Source organism: Ictidomys tridecemlineatus, chromosome 5 (assembly GCF_052094955.1).
Source record: "Ictidomys tridecemlineatus isolate mIctTri1 chromosome 5, mIctTri1.hap1, whole genome shotgun sequence".
NCBI classification, from domain to species: Eukaryota; Metazoa; Chordata; class Mammalia; order Rodentia; family Sciuridae; genus Ictidomys; species Ictidomys tridecemlineatus.
Window position 1 is genome coordinate 180,271,510 of NC_135481.1, and position 19,492 is coordinate 180,291,001.

At 56.6% G+C, this 19,492-nt stretch overlaps 1 protein-coding gene across 6 annotated transcripts in view; it reads left to right on the plus strand.

Annotated features, from left to right (window-relative positions):
- Positions 1 to 19,492, plus strand: part of Src (SRC proto-oncogene, non-receptor tyrosine kinase) — a 46,184-nt gene that overhangs the window by 12,930 nt on the left and 13,762 nt on the right. For 2 of the 6 annotated variants that reach the window (XM_078051754.1, XM_021729513.3), the window contains 5 exons: positions 550 to 720; positions 15,598 to 15,762; positions 16,666 to 16,920; positions 18,126 to 18,225; positions 18,440 to 18,457. In XM_078051754.1, the coding sequence (XP_077907880.1) occupies positions 16,674 to 16,920; positions 18,126 to 18,225; positions 18,440 to 18,457 (365 nt within the window). In that variant the 5' untranslated portion in view covers positions 550 to 720; positions 15,598 to 15,762; positions 16,666 to 16,673. Of the gene's footprint in view, positions 1 to 549; positions 721 to 15,566; positions 15,791 to 16,665; positions 16,921 to 18,125; positions 18,226 to 18,439; positions 18,458 to 19,492 lie in introns of those variants that run through there. The other 4 variants (XM_078051759.1, XM_078051757.1, XM_078051758.1 and 1 more) reach the window with 4 other exon arrangements.

Consider the following 19,492-nt stretch of genomic DNA (forward strand, 5'->3'; position numbering starts at 1 on the left):
CCCAGCTGGTGTACTGGCACACACCTGTAGCCTCGGCCACAGGAGGCTGAGGAAGGAGGATCTCAAGTTTGAGGCCAGCCCCAGCAATGACCCTGTCTCAAAACAAATAAGGGTGTAGGCACGTAGCTCAGTGGTAGAGCGCCCCTGGGTTCAACCCCCAGCACTGCAAAAAAACAAAACACCACAAAACCACAGTCCACCCAGCAGGAATCCAGAATGACGCCATCACATCAGCAAAAATCCTCTCCTTCCCCAGATGTATTTTGATGGTGAAGTGGATGCCTGTGGGCCTCCCTCCCCTGCCATTATGTGAGGTTCAGGACAGCCCCTCCTGCACCCCAGGCTGTTGTGAGGTAGTTCAGGTGAGAGGCTGAGGGAGCCTAGGGCCTGGCACAGCAGCGCTCAACAGATCTGAGCTGCTGCAATTGCTTTGACAGCAAGCACTTGGGGTACACTTGCCGGGGTCTGGATCCTGTTCTGAACTTCACAAATATGAATTTATTTAATCCTGACGAAGTTCTTTGAAGGCGTTTGTAATGCTTTTCCCAGTTTCTAGGAGAAGAAACGGGCACAGAGACGTAGAGAAACTTTCCCAAGGTCACACAGTGAGGAAGGACCAGAGCTGGGTTTCTGACCCGACAGTCCAGGTCTTGATCCCTGTGTGCTGGAGGAGGGTGGTGTGTGAGTCCAGAAGAGTGGCAGCCTCTGCCTCGGGGGCAGGTGAGTCTGGCACTGCCTGTGCTGAGCCCTACAGGTGCCCTGGAGTGCATGGGGGCAAGGGGGAGGGCAGGGAACAGCACGTGGGAAGGCTCAGAGGCTGGGGCAGAACCGAGGATGGGAGAGGGCGCTGCAGTAGGCCCCGCCACAAGCGCGAGCCGGGGCGGCAGGTGCTGTGTTTGGGTCCGAGCCCTTGCTGACGGCCCAGGGTCGTGGTGGGTAGGGTGGGGGCTGGACCTTCCTGCAGCCTTGCTGGGGCTTTCGGCTCAGGCTGGTCATGGCAGGGCCTGCCCACCGGGTGCCCCTGCCCACTGGCGTCCCCAGAGGGGATGTGCATGGTGTGGGCGGGGAGGGGGCACTGTGTTCCCAAGCTGGGAGGCAGCGGAGCTGCTGGCAGGAACAGCGGGCACCGTGGGCAGGGCCCGGCTGGTGCCATCCCCAAGCCCAGCCGCCCCAGCTGGTGGGGGTGGGGCATCCGAGGCCCCCGGAGAGGTGACCATGGAGGGCTGGGAGGGGAACCTGTCCCCTCAGTGTCCCACAGCACCCCTCATCCTGAGAGGGGTCTGCTGAGGGTCCTCAATGGGCCAGGGCCTGGTGTCCTGGGGCTGGTGCTGAGGCCCCTCGGGGTGTGGGTTGCCCAGGGCCACGAGATGCTGCTGGTGGGGCCCTGTGCAGCCAGTGGTGCTTCACCCCCTTCAGACTGCCCCGCGCTACCTGGTGGCCCCTGAGACCCAGTGGCCAGTGGGCCCCTTGGGGCTGGCATCTCCTGTCCTGCTTCTCCTCCGTTGGTGCCCTTGGGCCTGGTAGCCCTGCCCACATCGTCATTCACTGGCAGGCCTTAGCCTTGCTGTGTGACCCAGGGCTGGGTGTCCCCCTCTGTGAGCCTCAGATTTTTCATGGGTGAACGGGGAGAGCTTGGAAGTCCTCCCTGAGATTGGGGCGTGACCTCCTGGCTCTGTAAGCTATGCTGCCACTCGGTGAGCCCTGGGGGAGAAGCTGGGGGTGAAGCCCCCAACCCACCTCGTCATCCCCCAGCCTGAGGGGCTGCCGGGAGGAGGACCCAGCCTCCCCTCCCTCCCCGGACCTCCCTCTGGGCTGAGGGCCTTGGAGAGACTGAAGCGGGTGGGGCGGGACAGAACCAGCCCAGTGGCTCCGTGCCAGAGCAGGCCTTCTGCTGGGCCCCTCCTGCCCAGCCTCGCATTCAGCCAGCTCTCCTCCTCCAGGAAGCCCACCGTGTTCAGGTGTCCTCTTGCCCCTCGAGCCCACCAGGGCTAGGGGTCCCTGTGCCCTGGCAGGATCCCTGGGGGACGCGGCCTGTGTCCCCACCGCCCTCCCCAGGGCCCTGAGAGCCGGGTGCTCCCCGCTCAGTCCTCCAGGCCCCCCTGGCCTGAACTGCCGGACAGGCCCCTCTTGGGGTCCTCCTTGGGCCTCCCCGTGCCGGGTCCCAGGGCCAGCAGCCACCTGGCCTAGCTGTGGCCCACTCCTACTCTGAACCCTCGCCTCGCCTGGCGTTTGCCCCGGGCCCTCGCGCTGCTCCACGTCCAGGAGCAGGACCGCCCTGCGCCCCGGACACGGTGGGCCTCGGTGCCAGGAGGGCGTGGGCTGGCCGCCTCCTGAGCCCGCGTCCCCAGGTGGAATCAGTGTGGCCACAGCTTGGCCCAGAGCTGTCGGGGGCGTCGAGGGGCAGGAGGAGGCCTGCACGGTCACCTCGCCCCGTCACACACCCTCACTCCTTCCCGGGAAGAGCCCAGCCCTGCGCTCCTCCTGTGGCCCTTCTCCCAGGGGCCCTGGGGGGAGCCCCTTTTATGGGGGAATGGGAGAGGGACTTGTCACCAGCTGCCGGGGACTGGGCACCTGCAGTGCAGGTGGTGGGGACGCTCCTGGTGGGTGGCCGAGCGCCGGTGAGGGAACCTTCCCTGCTCAGGCCCCCTCTCCCAGGCCTGCGCCTTGGTCCCTCCCGGCGCCATTCAGATCCAAACCAGGCCCCGGTGGCCTGCAATCCCTGCAGCGGAGGCTGAGGCTGGAGGATCCAATTCAAAGCCAGCCTCAGCAACCTGGCGAGACCCTGTCTCAAAAAGTAAAAAGGGCTGGGGACGTGGCTCCGTGGCCCCTGCAACAAAACAAACAACAAGACCCCACGAAGCCCCAGGGAGCAGGAGATCACTCCAGACGCGAGGGCCAGGGCTGGCGACCCATCTGTGCCGAGGGCGGCTGGGCCCGCGTCCTCAGGCCCCAGCCTCGGCCTCAGTGGGTGGCAGGTGCTGGCGGCCTGCTCCAGGATGTCCTGAGGAGCGAGGCGTGTCAGCTGGGGACCAGCTGTGGGGGTTCCGGGGCCACACGCCCACCCCATTTGCCTCCTCAGGCCCTGGCCCTGGCGCGGAGGCTGAGGATGGGGCGGGAGGTCTCCGTACCTGGAGGCCGCGTGGCCTGCGCCCGTCTCCCTGTCTGGGCCTCCAGGTCTCCCTCTGGAAGACGGCTGCCACCCCCTGAGCCCAGCTGGGACCAGTGACCTTGTGGGAGCAGGGGAGCCAGAGCCCTCGGCTGGTCCTCTGCAGCCTGGATAGTGGCCCTCTTGGCTTCTTTGTCCCTCTTCTGTCCCTTCTTCTGAAAGACGGGCCGATGGTCCCTGCGTAGGATGTCTCACTGGGACCAGAAGCTCAAGGGCAGGAATGGCGGGGGCGGGCTCAGCGCCAGGAGGCCCTTCTTCCCTGAGGCTGGCCTGGGCGCCCAGGGCTCTGCATGGAGGAACCGGTTAGCGTGGCACTGCCTGAGGGTGGCCGTGGCCACCTCCCTGGTGCCGAAGGAGGCCTCGGTCGACTCGCCCGGAGTCCGGTGGGCGGCAGCCGGGCCTCCCTCACCACGGTGCTGCCCCCCGCCGCAGGTGCCTGTGGGCCTCTGTGCTCCAGGACCTGACCACTGCCCGTCCCCCCCTCGGCGTCCGCACCCACTCCCCGGCCCCAGTGCTCTCAGGAGACATTCCTTGACCAGCCGAGCACCGCTCCCCCTGTCCTTCTGAGGCGGTGTGATTGCTGATCCAGGCCCGCAGGGCCCCCTTTGGGGGATGGGCCCCAGGGTATACAAGACTGCTGTCCAGACATCTGGATTTGCCTTCTGACACTGTCTCTGATGAGCTGTGTGACCTTATGCAAGCAGCTAAACTTCTCTGTGCCTAATTCCTTCATCTACAAAATGGGCTGACCCCAAAGCGCAGGGGTGGCCTCCCCAAGTTAATGCATGCAGTGCACTTAGCATGGGACTGTCCCTGAAGAGTCCCTACGCATCACGTAGGTGTTGTTACCAACCAAGAACCAGTTGTCCCTCCTCTGGAGCCCCCGCTGGAGATGCACGGTGTCTGCCATCTGTGAGTGGACGCCAGGCAGGCCCCGGTGGGCTTTGCCTTCCCCAGGCTTGAGGGGAGGGGGAGCTGGGGAAGACTATTTTCAGAAGTTGAGAACCTGCTGTGTGACACCGGACAGTCCCTCTCCCTCTCTGAGCCTTCCTGGAGCTAGGCAATGCGCTGTCCCCGATCTTCACTGCTGGTCACTCGGCTTTCTGTCACCGTCCTCGGCTGGTCCCGCCATTCGGCTTTTGTGTGTCCTGCCCACCGTGGTGGCTGGAGTGGAGTAGGTGCTCAGCTAAGCTGGGTGCCCCGTGATGGAGGGGTCCCAGGCCCCCCTCTTCCTCTGCTGTGTGAACCCTGACCCCAAGGCCCTTCTCGAGGCCACCTCTCCCAGGAAGCCCCCAGCTCCTCCCTGCCACAGGAGGTCCTCCGAGCACGCGCTCCGAGGCTCTACGGCGGTACCTGTCCCCCTTTCTAGCCGACAAGGACTGCGCTTCCTGGGAGCCCCGGCTCGCACTGTCCACATGATCCCCCGCACCGGCCGAGCACGGTGCGTGTGGTCACTGTCCACAGAGGTGACGTGACCTGCAGCCCGCGCTTTTCCTTAAGAGGGAAAATCATTCCGCGCATGCGCATGCTGTTCCGACAGCCTGGGAGGGGACAGGGAGCAGCGCCTGTCCCTCGGCGGGGTCTCCTTGTTTGGGGCAACCGCTGCGGAGAACCCCGGCACGTCCCTCAGGGATCCAGGCACATATGAGCACGTCCACTGCGGGTCCTCGCTGGACTCGATTCTCTTTTTTGTAGTTGGCCAGGATCTTGGCCATGCTAGGCAAGTCTTCACCCCTGGACCACATCCCCGCCCCTCCCTGCACTTTGTTTTGAGATGGGGTCTTGCTGTGTTGCCCAGACTGGCCTCAAACTCCTTGGTTAAAGTGATCCTCCTGCTTCAGCCTGCCAAGTAGCTGGGACTACAGATGTGCACCACCAGGCCCATCTAAGGAGGCTTGTCTCTTGCCGACATAGCTTGGAGATCATTTTGTGCTGCTTCTGTCTTTTTCATGGCTGCATAGTATTCTACAGCATGCATGGAAACCATGCTGGTTTTATTTAGTCAGTGATGTTTTGATTGATTCCTCCTTTTCCTTATCACATGCTTTTTGTCTGTGTGGAAGGACATCTGTAGGGTGGATTCCAAACTGCAGGGTTGGCCAGTGCATTGTGATTTGGATAAATCTTGCCAATTTGTCCTTCAGAGAAGTAGGGGGGGATGGGTGCCACACTCTCTGGTGACCTCACTCTCACCCACACAGGGTTAAAATTACCTAATTTTGGGATAAATCTTGTAGGTGTCATTTTGCCAACTGAAGATGGACAGTGGCCTCCAGTGTAGTTTTTTTTTTTTTTTTAACATATTACAGTTTCATTGAGATAAGTTCACCCTCCGTGCAGTTCATCCCTTTAAAGTGCAGTCCCGTGGTGGTGGGTGTGCTGCAGAGCTGTGCAGCCTGGGCCACAGTCAATTCTAAAATGTCTTCGTCACCCCAGAAGGACACTGCGCGTTACAGTCAGGACACGAGTCCCCCCCATCTCCCTCCCTCCCTCATGCCGAGGCAGAGGTCCACCTTCCTGTTTCTGTGACGTGCCTCTTCTGGGTGTCTCAGATAAAGGGACCTTTCTTTCCTCCCCCAGTACTGGGGGTTGAACCCAGGGCCTGGTGCATGCAGGCAAGGGCTCTGCCGCTGAGCTGCACCCGACACTCGCTCATGTCAGTGTGTAAGACGTACCGCGAGCCAAGGTGCCATCCCTGGTCCCGAGCTTCACTAGTGTGACATTTTCAGGATTCACTTACATTGTAGTCTCATGTTGTGTCATTTCTTTTTCTCAACAAATAACGTTTCATTTTGTGGGTATGTCATGTATATCTGGTTTTTTTCTGTATGTGGTGGTGTGTTGCTGGGGATTGAACCCAGGGTCTTGTGCATGCAAAGCAAGCACTCTACCAACTGAGCTATGTCCCCCCCCCAAAAAAAAATATATATATATATTAAAAAAAAATTTTTTTTTTGCAATGCTGGGAATTGAACCCAGGGTCTCATGCATGCCAAGCTACATCCCCATACCTAAAATGTTTTTTTTTTTTAATGTTTTTTTAATTGACATAAAAATTATACATATTTGGGAGGTCCAAGTGATGTTTCATGCCTGGGTACGTTGTATAATATTCAAACACGGTGAGCATATCCATCTCCTCAAACATTTATCATTCTTTTTAAAAAATATTTATTCTTAAGTTTTAGGTGGACACAATATCTTTATTTTACATTTATGTGGTGCTGAGGATCAAACCCAGTGCCTCATGCATGCTAGGCGAGCGCTCCACCACTGAGCCACAACACCAACCCCTCATTCTTTTTTTAATATTTTTTTTTAGTTGTAGATGGACACATATCTTTATTTATTTATTTTTATGTGGTGAGAGATTCGAACCCAGTGCCTCACACAGGCAAGGCAAGTGAGCTACCACTGAGCCACATCCCCAGCCCCACATTTATCATTCTTTATGGTGAAAACATTAAAAGCAATTTCTTCTTAATTTAAAAAAATGTATATAAGGCACCTGATCCGCATCAGGCCAGGCCACTGTGCGGGGCGCCCAGGGCTACCTGGGGTCACCCTCAGAGAGCACCTTGAGGACGTCCCCCAGCCTGGAGCCACCCTCCTCCTCCATCGTGAGGCCCCTGTTTTGGAAGTCGTGCAGGCACTGTGGTCTTTCTGTCCTGGTGAACCTCACGCAGTGGCCTGCAGTCTCCCTGCGTGGTCACAGATGACAAGATGGTATCCTCTTTTAAAGGGCTGAACGGTGTCCCTCGGGTGCAGACCTTGCTTCCTTTATCTGTAGTCCGATGACGGACACAGGTTGATTCACTTCTTGGCTGATGTGAATTGTGCCGCGGTAAACACACGGGGTGTGTGTGCGTGCGTGTGTGTGCGCGCGCTCACGTGCATGCTTTTTGGGGGTGCTTTACCACTGAGAACCTCCCCCGTCTTTTTGATTTTTTAAATTTTGAGACAGCGTCACTGAGTTGCGGAGGCTGGCCTTGAACTTGCGCCCGCCCCGTCCCAGCCGGACGTGTCTTTTCGTGCCTCCTTGATCAGGGCGGGGACCTGGCTCCCGTGCTCGTTCTCTGTGTGGCCCTCTGGATAACTCGGGGTCCTTCCCGGGGGCTGTGTTGTTTCACATCCCACCAGAAAGTACCGGAGGCTCCCAGGTGCCCCAGGGCGCGGTGTCCTGGAGGGCGTGTCGGGTGCCTGGCTGTGGCTTGCGTTTCCCCAGGGTCGGTCCCATTGAGCGTCTCTGTGTGTGCTCAGTGGCCCTTTCTATACCTTCTATTTAAGTCCTTTGCCCATTTCTATATTGGGTTCTCTTTGTCATTGGGTTGTAAGAATTCGTAAGATATTTTAGATACAAACCCCTTGTCAGGTTTATGGTTTGCAAATATTTTCTTTCATTCTGTGGGTTGTCTTTTTACTCCCCGCTCCCGTGGTGCTGAGGATTGAACCCAGAGCTGCACACGTGCTCGGCCATGTTCTCGATAGTTGCCCAGGGCCAGCACAGGTGTGGGCCACTGCACCCCACCATCTCAGGCTCTTTTTTAATCTTTATTTTTTTATGAGGTACTGGGGATTGAACCTCGGGTGCTTTATCCCTGAGCTATGTCCGCAATCCTTTTTTATTTTTTGAGACAGGATCCTGCCAAGTTGCCCAGGTTGGCCTCAAACTTGGGATCCTCCTGCCCCCCCTGTCCGGCTCCGGTCCTTTGTTAATACAGCCATCTTGTACTTTGCAGACTTGCTAAACTGCCGTGGAGTTCTGGCATTTTGTTTTAAGTGGAATCCGTAGGGTTTTCTGCACTCAGGGTCGTGTTCTCTGACCTCGGCTAACTGAGGTCAGAGGTGGTTTCATTTCTCCCTCTCCTATCTGGGCGCCTGACATCTTGTCTTCTTCCTTCATTGCCCTTCAGTCTAGAGCAGAAGGGACGTGCGTGGACGTCTGTGCTTGTTCCTGATCGTGGGGGCGCATCCTGCCTTGCACACCAAGTGTGACATGAGCTGCGGCGTTTTCCCAGATGCCCACTAGCAGGTTGAGAAACCCCCTTCTTTGGGGCATTTTATGATTGGGGGGTGTAGGGTCTTGTCAAGTGCTTCTGCATGTACTGGGGTCATTATGTGGGTTTTATTCTTTGTTCTGTTGGTATGGTGGGTCACAGGAATTGATTTCAGAAGTTGAACCAGCCTTGTATTCCCGGGCTAGGGAGAGCTTGGTCGTGGTATGTCATTCTTTTCACACGGTGCTGGGTCTTGTCTTCTAGTATTTAGTAGAAGACTTTTACATCCGTATTCATGGAGATATGAGCCCTTAATTTTCTTTCCTCGTGATATCTTTGTGTAGTTGTGGTATCCGGGTAAAGCTGGCTCCAAAGAATGAATTCCCTAGTGAAGAGTGGGCCTGAATTCTTCCTAATGTCTAGTAGAATTCATCAGCCAAGGTCTCTGAGCCTGAGCTTTTGTGTGTGAGACAGAAGTTTTAAAATTACTATTTCTATCTCCTATTTTATTTTGGCACTAGGGATTGAACCCAGAGGCATTAACCACGGAGCCCATCCCCGGCTCTTTTTTGAATTTTATTGAGAGACAGGGTCTCCCTGAGGTCCTTAGGACTTCACTGAATTGCTGAGGGTGGCTTTGACTTTGCAATCCTTTTGCCTCAGCCTCCCGAGCTGCTGGGATTACCGGCTTGCACCATCCTGCCTGGCGTATTTTATTTTTTTGCCATGCTGGGGATTAAACCCAGGGTCTCTGGCGTGGAGGGCAGATGCGCTACCACGAAGCCACATCCCCTGCCCTTGGGTACTTTACTTGTTTTGGGTTAGATTTCACATTTCTTCTTGGTTTCTGTAGTTTGTGTTTTTCTAGGAATTCATCAAAGCTGGCCAATGTGTTGACACAGTTGTTCATAGTAGACCCTTATAATCGTCTTTCTTTTTTATTTTTACTTTGTTTGTGTGGGAGGTGGTACTAGGGATTGGATTAGGCAAGTATCCTGCCACTGAGCCACATTCCCATCCTTTTATTTTATTTCAAGACAGGGCCTCGCTGGGCTGGCCTTGAACTTGTGGTCCTCCTTCTCAGTGTCTGAGTAGCTGGGATCACAGGTGAGTGCTATGAGGTTAGGAGATCGTCTTCCCTTTCATTCCTGATTTTAGTAAATTGAGTCTTCTCTTTTTTCTTTTTCAGATGAGCTGAAGGTTTGTCAATTTTGTTGATCTTTTGCAAGAACCAGTCGTCTTTGGTTCGATGATTATCTCTATTGTTTTTCTCCTTCAGCAATCTCTAATCTTTATTATTTCCTTCCCTTTATTTGCTTTGGCTTAGTTTTTCTTTGCCAATGTCTTAAGGTGAAAGGTCAGGTTACTGGTTGGAGATCTCGCTTCTTTTTTATTGAACATAAGAATTCACCACTCTGCATTTCTCTTAAAGTTCTCTCTTACTGTTTATCCATTTTATTTTATTTATTTATTTTTTTAATATTTATTTTTTAGTTTTAGGTGGACACAATGTCTTTATTTTACCTTCATGTGGTGCTGAGGATGGAACCCAGTGCCCTGGGCATGCCAGGCGAGCGCTCTCCCCCTGAGCCCCAGCCCCAGCCCTGCTCATTCATTGTAATATGTTGTGTTTTTATTTTCATCTTAAAGAAGCTCCTGGTTTTCTGTGATCCCTTCTTTGACTCACTGACCACTGAGAAGCGTGTTGTTTGAGTTTCACGTCTTTGTAATTCTCCAGATTTCTTTCTGTTATTGCTTTCTTTCTTTCCCTCGTGGTGGGAAACATACGTTGTGTGATTTCACTGCTTTAGATTTATTGAGGCTTGTTTCGTGGTGTGGCATATGGTCCAGGCTGCAGTGTTCCGTACCCACCCGAGAAGGACGTGCTGCTGCTGCTGCTGGCGCAGTCTCCATCTGAATTCATGAGGCTGAGCTCTCCAATGTGTCTGAGAGCCGTTTGGGATGCTTTTTCTGTAAACTGTCTCTAGTCACTTTTCTTATTTTGCAGCCATCCTTCTATGTTAAGAAAAAAAACTCTTGTCTACCATGAGGTGCAAATATTTTTCCCATTTTGAATGTTTTTTGTAGTGTTAGGGATGGAATCAGGGCCTCAAGCATGCTAGCTGAGTGGCCTTTCATACCACATCCCCAGCTGCTTATTTATTTATTTCTATTTATTTCTGCCCTTGAGCTTCATCCAGCCCTGGATTTGTTTATGTTTACCAAGCCTGCAGGCTGTTTGTTTGTTTGTTTGTTTTGGTACTGATTAAACCCAGGGACACTTTACCACTGAGCCCTTTTCTCAGGTCATTTTTTATTTTGAGACAGCATCTCGCTAAGTTCCTTAGGGTCTTGCTAAGTTGCTGAGGCTGGCCTTGAGCTTTGGATCCTCCTGCCTCAGCCTCCTAAGTCACTGGGCTTACAGGCATGGGCCACTGTATCTGGCCAGTTTAGATTCTTAAGGAGACTGCTTTATAATTTAAAAAGTGATTTCTAAGTTTTGTATTATGTTTAGGAATGCTAAACATAGATTAGAAGATTTATTCTTTCATCCCCTTTAAGAGCTTTATGGTTTCAATTTAGTTGTGGTTTAAATCTGATTGATTTTGAATTTTATTGGCATATGGAGTAAAATTGAGGTCCAGTTGTGTTTTCTCATGACAGATTGTTGTTCCCAACTCCATTTTATAAATAATTCACCTTTTCCTCACTGGTATGAAATGCCACTCTCATTATAGATTAAATTCCTGTATGTTTGAAGATAATTTTCATACCCTCTATTCCACCCTCTTTATCCACTGATATCACAGACGTTTAATTACCGTGCATTTAGAGTAAGTTTTACAGTCAGGTTGGTTTTTCCCTCTTTACTTTTCTTTTTTTCTTTTTTCTTTTTTAAATATTTTTTTGGGTTGTAGGTGGACACATACCTTTATTTATTTATTTTTATGTTGTGCTGAGGATCAAACCCAGTGCCTCACACACACCAGGTGAGCACTCTACCCCTGAGCCACAGCCCAGCCCACTCTTTACTCTTTTATTAAAGATTTTTCTGGCTAGTCTTATCCATATACTTCTGTTTATGAATTGGCACTGTGGATATTCTGGGTCAAATGGTTCGTTCTTTTTTTGTTTTGTTTTTGGGGATTGAACCGAGAGGTGCTTAACCACTGAGCCACATCCCCAGCTGCTTATTTATTTATTTCTATTTTGAGACAAGTCATACTCAGTTGCTTAGGGCCTCACAAGGTTGCTGAGGCTAACCTCAAATTTGTGATCCGCCTATCTCAGCCTCCCAAGTCGCTGGGATTGCAAAGCATGGCTTCATTATAGTTTTTGATTGCTCTTGGAATTGGTTATTGATCTTTGGATATCAATTTAATTCCCTACTGTCTTTTCAAAAAAATTTTTTTAGTTAAAATAAATATCTTTGTTTTTATTTGTTTATTTTTATGTGGTGCTGGGGATCGAACCCAGGGCCTCATGTGTGCAAGGCAAGCCCTCTACCACTGAGCTATAGTTTTCCAGTAATTCTCTCATATCTCTCAGATCTACATTCATACCATCTGAAGATGATCCTCTTCTCTTTTCTAATTCCATTTTATTTCTTCTATTTCTTTTTCTGACTTGATTGCATTGGCAAGTATCTTAGAGTGAAGTTAACTAGTGGGAAGGGACAGTCATCTGTCCTTGCTGCTGTAGCCAAATATCATAAGCTGTGTGGCTTAGACAAAGAACGTTTAGTTTGATCAATGGATACTAAGTCACAGTTAAACATGAGAAGTTTTGGTGTTCTGCACAGGACAGTGTCTATAGGTAATAATGACAATTTTATATTTTTAAAAATTTAGAGAAGAGGATTTTGGATGTTTTCACCATAAAGAAATGAAAACTGAGGATCTAGATATGTCTAATCTAAAGTGAACATCATATGATATGTGCATGCGTGGAGACATCATATGGTACCCCATAAGTATGCATAATTTTTATATGTCAGTTTGAAAATGAATTAATCAAAAGATACATATAACAACAACAACAGAACAATACCCACACAAAACCCCAGACATTCATTTCTCACAGTTCTGAAGGCTAGAAAGTCCAAGGTCAGGGTACTGGCGGAGTCAGTGTCTGACAAGGGCCTCTTTCTGGTGTGCAAATGGTTGTCTTCTTGTCGTGAACTCTAATGGCGGAGAGCAAGCGGCTCTGGTCTCCTCTAGTTCCTCTGAGGACACTGATCCACTGATGACCTAATTACCTCCCAAAGGCCTGACCTCCAAATGTCCGCCCCCTGGGGATGAGGCTGGGCACACACTCACCCAGAGCCGCAGGCTCCCCTTCTCTGGGCTCCATGTGAGGTGGCTTCTGTGGCCTTCCCTGTTAATCAGCCCCCAGACAAGTCCTCAAGGGCGGCAGCCTGGCTTGACACATAGTAGGACGGCGGGAGCCCTTGGCCTGATTGTGAGCCATGAGGAGAGAGGACGAAGGCTGGGTAGGTCCTTCCTTACTGAGACAGCAGTAGCTGTCATTTATCGGGCACTTCCTGGGTACCGGCTACTTTTTAATGTCACATTGTGACTTCCCGCCACAGGCCCAGTTAAGTTGGAACCATCAGTCCTGTCCCACCGTAGAGGGGTCAGCCAGAGCCCCCCAGGCCGCCGCCTGGGGAGTGGCAAGCTGGCTTCTCACCTGGCATTCTTGACGCACCTCAGGAGTGTCAGAGGCCGCCTCTGTGTGCCACATTTTAAAGGGGATCATAAACCTGACACCCGAGGGGTGAGGTGTCAGGGTGAGGGGCACCGTGGCTTGCCCAGGGCTAGTCGGTGGTGCGACCGGGACTAGAGCCCAGGAGCGCCCGAGGAGGGACAGCGGGGTCGTGTCTGCCAGGAGGTGGGAGTGCGTGTGTGTCCCCTGGTTGGTCCCTTGGCTGGCGGTCACAGGGCAGGCAGCCGAGGGCAGCACCGGCTGCGGTCTGGGTGGACCTGGGCGACCGCTTCGGGCCTTGCCCACGGAGAAGGAAGGCGGGACACTCAAGAATGTTTTTTTAAAAAGTCACATTAAAGAAAAAAATGACAAAGTAATTTCCAAAGGTCAGCTGATACAGGATGTGAGTTGAAAACGGTTCCCTTTCCCTGCTTCTTGGATGAACCATCGAGAAGTGTTTGGAATCCTTCCAGAACGTTCTCTAACCCTCCAGCCCCGCCGGGCGCACACCAGTTGCATTTCCAGCGTTAGTGGCAGCTCCCGTTTGCTGAGCACCAGGTGCCACAGCCACCGTCGCAGGCTGCTTCTCCTCAGCCTCCTTCCAGCCTGTGATGTGGGGCACCATCGTCCCCGTTCTCCAGATGAGGAAACCGAGGCCGGCTTCCTCTTTTCCTCTCCTGGTGTCTCCTCAGCGCACGGCGCTCTGTGCCTCCTGAGCCCACACAGGTGGCCCCTGGAGGGCCAGGCCGGTGCTTGTATAGCCGGGGCCCCTCTGCCAGACATGTTCTTTGGGTTTCCACGGAGAGCATGAGGCAGGGCTCCAACCTGGGGCAGGAGGTGGCTGGAGGGGCCTGGGATGGCAGGTGGCTGTGGGTGGCAGGGCCCTGTCTAGGGAATGGGGCCGGCAGGGAAGGCCACAGGGCAGAGCGCACAGACCTGGCCCTCGGCAGGTGCTCTGCGGGCCAGCCACAGCCAGTGACCTGGAGGGGGACAGGGCTGAGGGAGAGGCCAGGTCCACTCAGGACCGTTAGGTGTGGCGATCGGCCGGGCGGAGTGATGGCTGCAGGGAGCCGCGCCCAGCCCTGTGCGCAGGCCACTGTCCTCTGCTGGGGCGGAGCGGAGCCTGCGGTCAGGAGCTCTCACAGGAAGGGGCCACCTTCCTCTGGGCCCAGCACCCCCACCGCAGCTCCCCTTGGCCCCAAGGATCTGCCTCCACCTCAAGGAGCGCGAGGTGGCCTGGGGACTTCTCACCGAGCAGTGCGCGGTGACTGCACCTGGGGGCAGCTCAGGCCTGGGGAAGCAGAGTGCTGACTGGGGGGGTCCCTTCCAAGGTCACACAGCGTGCCTGTGTGACCTGGGTCCCCGCCCTAAGGGGGCCGGTCCTTCTTCAAACATCTGCCTTGCCGCTGGCCACAACCTCGGACTCTCCAGGAGCTGGCTGGACCGCAGCCTCCCTCCAGTCCCCAGGGCACCTGGTGCTCCACAGAGCCGGGCAGGGGGACCCTGGACAGCCCGACTCCGGCCGCCCAGTACGGCCCTGTCCACCCTTCTGCTCACTTGTGCCCCTTAGGCCAGTTCCCAACCTCCTGTGCCTCAGCCTCGTCATCAGTAGCCCGGGTCACTGCCAATGTCCACCTCCTAGAGACAGGACAGGAGCCAGGGTTCACCGAGTGCCCAACACAGGGTCCAGTGCCAGGTGGCGTTCGGGGCGTTTGGCTGTCCTGGAGTATCCTCAGTCCCCATAAGTGGCCCTGGCGAGGAGGACGCGGGGAGCAGATGTGTCTGTCCTGCAGACACTTCCAGAGCCTCTCGGGTGCCGGGCCCTCCGGTTGCAGGGGCCTGGCTGCCCCTCTCTGCAGGGAGCTGAGTCAAGGACACTCAGGTGGCCTGTGGTTGTCATGGTCATGTTGGAGAGGCCGGAAGCACACCCTCCTCAGGACCCCGCTGTCCTCTTCTGGGGGCGGGCTGTGGGTTTATTTTTTCTTTGTCTTCCTGCACTCCCCCAAGACCACTCTGAGTGACAGTAGTCACCATGTGTTGAGGTCTGTGCAAAGAGGCCCTGCCCACCACGCCCTGGCCAGGGGGCCAGAGGGTGGGAGTGGGTGGGAGTGGGTGGGATGGCCCTGTGTCAGGGGGCTGCGGGGGACCAGTCAGCAGGTCCTTGGGCACCAGCGTCATGAGGGCTGATGGGCACCGTGACCCTGATGGAATGTGTTGCCATAGGAACTGGCCTTGCCTGTCCCCAGGTTGGTGGCCTGTCCCTTGGGAGGCCTGGTGATCCCTTGGCAGTTGAATCGGTCTCCCCAGGGCCTCCTGTCAGCGGGACGGTCCCCTGCCTGTGGCCTGGAGGGGATCCCAGCTGGTCCTCCCCGGTGGGCAGGCAGCTTGCCCGAGGCCCAGCCCGCCGAGGGGACTTTTCCACATTCGTGGGTTCTCAGCGAAGACTCCACACTGACTCCAGGGCCATCACCGTGTTGTAGTTGATGTGCGGGCACCAGGGACACTGCCCTGGCCGGTCACTTCACCTTGTTAGGGGTGGATGGAGAAGTGGCACGGGGCGGGGCGTTAAGGTGCCCCGTCACGCGGCTGGCCAGGGACAGAGGCGAGGTCTGCACCCAGAGTCAGGCTGCAGCGCCCACCTGCCTGAGTCAGGGCCCAGGGTGACCCTGTTGCCGTGCCTCTCCATCCCCACCTGGCAGCCCTGAGAAGTCTGCTGCCCCTCCCTTGCAGATGAGGACACTGAGGCCCAGAGACGGGGAGCGCCTGGCTTAGGACACTCAGCCTGGAAGGGCAGAGCAGGGACTCCGCAGCGAGACTGCCGACTCCACGCCTGGTGTGTGTGCCCAGAGCCCAGCTGCTTCCCAGGCCCTCTGGGGCGGCCTTGCCTTCCACCAGGTGAGGGGGCGGCCCTGCCTTCCACCAGGTGAGGGGACGCCCGGGGCAGGCGGGGTGCCATGCTGGGTGGGGAGGGAGGCGGGCTCCGGTCTGGGGGGCGTTGGCCCCGAGCTTCCTGACGGCCTTCCCAGATTCACTGCCCCAGTCCCTCTTGAACCATCCCTGGAGCACAGCAGTGAATAGGACAAAAGCACAGGAATTTCAATAAAAGGGGGACACAGGTGATCAGGAGAGGCACAACAGGGAGGCTTACTTAATTCAGTGAAAAAACGGGGGGAACCCTGCCTAAGGAAGTGACTTGAGCTGAGAACTGAAGGGGCATTCTTTTTTTTTTTTTTTCTTTTAAAAATACTTTTTAACTGTCCCTGGACCTTTATTTTTTCTGTTACTATGTGGTGCTGAGACTGGAACCAGCGCCTCACACATGCTAGTGAAGTGCTCTAGCACTGAGCCTCCGCCCCAGGACAAAGCATTCTTAGAACAGCACATGCACAGGCTCCGTGGCTGGGCTTCCAGTCATCTCTCCCCCCAAACTTCCCCTGCTTTGCTGCCTCCTTTTAGCACCTTCCCCAGCCTCCCAGTGTCAACCTGTCATGTAATTGCTCAACAACATGAAGTGAGTCCCTCCTGTGTGCCAGGAGCTGGGGACATAGACATGGTTCAGATAGAAGGACTGGAACACCGACTCGGAGGTCAGGGCTTCTGGTCATGAAGAGTTTCTCCCAAGCCTCACCCTGTTCCAGAGGAGCCCTTTAGGGGTATCCTCAGTGAAGAGATTGGGGCTGAGGCCAACTCACCCAAGAGGCTAGTCCCCTTTGGGGCCTCGGTTCCCCATCGTGGGGCGTGTGTGGGTGGCCTGCCTGTGCCCGGCCGCCCCTCCACCCCGCGGCCCTGTCGTCCCAGCCAGGACCATGGGTAGCAACAAGAGCAAGCCGAAGGACGCCAGCCAGCGGCGCCGCAGCCTGGAGCCGGCCGAGAGCACCCACGCGGCGGGCGGCGCCTTCCCGGCCTCGCAGACGCCCAGCAAGCCGGCCTCCGCCGACGGCCTCCGCGGCCCGGGCGCCGCCTTCGCCCCCGCGGCCGCCGAGCCCAAGCTCTTCGGGGGCTTCAACTCGTCGGACACCGTCACCTCCCCGCAGAGGGCGGGGCCCCTGGCCGGTCAGTGTCCGTGCCCGATCCCTCCGCGCGGGAGGGGAAGGGCCCCCGTGTCCTCGTCCTGGGCCCCGCAGGGAGTGTCCCGGGCGCTGCGGGTGGGGACGGCTTTGTGAGCCGTGAGCTCGGTGGGGTGAGTCACGTGCTCAGTGTAGCGGGGTCTGGAGGGGGACGCTGGGCCCAGAGGCAGGGGCCACACCGGGCCCGGGGCCGAGGCTGCCACCTCGCGGCCCGCGCTTGGCGGCGGCCGGGGCGGCTCGAGCGGCCTCGAGTGCGCCCCTGCGCCCTCTGCCGGCGCCGCGGGGTCCGGCAGTCAGCGGCCGGAGAGCGGGGAGACACCGCCTGCTGGTCCCCAGGCTCCCAGGCCGGCCACGCAGGGCGCGGACACAGCCTCCAGGGACACTCACAGGCACAGTGCCCATGGGGCGGCACGCAGGGACACGCACTCCCCGCGCAGTTCGCGCACAGATAACCCGAGGCCCTGGTCGCGGTTACCTGGGACACAGTGATCAGGGGTGTCCAGGTCCACGGGTGTCCAAGTTCACGGGTGTCCAGGTCCACGGGTGCCCGCGCGCAGACGCGAGGAGAGCATGGACCGCCTAGACGCAGACACACACCCACGAGAGACAAACGGACCCACAGACAGCCATTCATTTGCTCAAAACATAGTTGCGGAGCCTGGACCTTTGCCTCAATGGCCCCAGGAGACAAAGGACAGGAGGGGACTGTGAGCGCCTTAGGAGGGGAAGCTGCTGGGAGCTGGAGGGTGCATGGAAAAGGGGGTTGTCATTTAACATGGCGGACCCGGGGCCTCTGAGTGGACGGTCACCTGCAGCCAGGCTCTCTCCAGATCCCCAGAGGGACAGCGGCCCCTCGGGGTGCAGGCCCTTAATTCCCTGGCTCCTCCAGCCGCAGTTATTTTGTGAGCACCTACTGTGAGCCCTGGGCTGGGGCCAGAACAAAGATGTCTGTTCTCAGAAGCTTCTAGTGGGATGGGGTGAGACAGACCCCACATGGACAAGTCACACCCAGCGCCCCCTGAAGCCCAGCAGGGACAGAGGCTGGAGGGCGTAAGCGCCCCATGGGCCTCACAGGTGTCCCAGGCTGGGGACAAGTGCCACGGCATGCGTCCCTGGATTGCGTGCTGAGATGAGGGAGGACAGGCCTCACTCCTGACCCCGCTGGTCTGACATCTGCCCCCGTCTTGGCAGGCGGAGTGACCACCTTTGTGGCCCTCTATGACTATGAGTCACGGACAGAGACCGACCTGTCCTTCAAGAAAGGGGAGCGGCTCCAGATTGTCAACAACACGTGAGTGCCCCCACCCCTGCCTGCTGGGCCCCTGGGGGCCTCATGGGGGAGGTGGGCTCCTGCCTGTGCAGGAGCTGCGGGCAGAGGTGGCGCGGCCCCAAGCAGGCTGTGCCCGAGCTGGCAGCCCCTGTGGGCCACAGCAGGCCCTGGGTCCCCTGCCTGCTCCTCGCAGCCCTCTCAGCCTCTTCTCTCGCTTCTCTCTCGCTGGCCTCAGGAGGAAGGTGGATGTCAGGTGTGTACCCACTCCCTGGGCCGGGTGGGGGCGCTCAGCCTGGGCTGGGGGCTGCTGTCTGCATGTGCTTCCGCCACCCAGTGTCCCTGCTTGTGGTCCCTGGCCCTTGGCTGTCTCCACCACCTGGGCTCCTCAGCTTTCCTGTACCCAGCCCTGCTTGACCAGGTTCCAGACCGAGACCCGGGTGCTCCATGGCCACTGCATCTGCCCCCTTCCTGTCAACTCCCCGTCCCTCTGGTCTGTCAGCCTCCATTGAGTGCTGGCTGCATGCAGGGCCCAGCGCTGGGCCCTGGCAGCCGGAGGGGAGAGGCCTGTCCATCCTTTTTTTGGAGCCAGAGTGGCTGCAAGCTGGCTCTGTGGCCTCAGCCCTGGCCAGGGGCAGGCAGGGGGTGGGTTGGGGTCAGGTCCTGACCCTGCAGTGTGCCTCTGGTGATGACCACAGGGACTGGGAGGGACAGTGAAGTCATGTGCAGGTGGAGCTGGGGTTGGCAGCCCTCAGGGAGGTGCAGGGCTGGAAGGGCTGCTGCCTGTGGGGCCGTGGACCGTGGGGGGGTTCTGGAGGGTAGAGGAGAATCCACCTCCCAGTGTCCTCAAAGGCCTGGCGAAGGAGGTGGGACATTGCCAACGTCCCCAAGCATGTCTCCCTGTGCATGCCGTTCCCTGCACCTGGAACACCCTCCGCATCCCTGCCTGGCAGACTCCTGTCCTCCCCGCAAGGTCCCGCACAGGGCTGGCTTCTCTGTGAGGCAGAAGGACACAGAGGTGCCGTGTCAGTTGTCCCCACCCCATTCCCTCCCGCTGATCCTTTCTCTGGCCCTGCCAGGACAGTAGTGATGGGGAGGGGGTGTCCATTTTGCAGATGAGGAAACTGAGGCTCAGGGTTGTGAAGGCCCTTACCCAGGGCCACATGGCTACCAAGTCACAGGCCAGGCGAGGACCTTGTGACACTCTCCCTCTCCAGGTCTCTGTCCTGGTGGGGGGTTTCCTTCTCTCCTCCCTGCCCTGGTACCTCAGAGTCCAAGTCCTTTTCTGGTT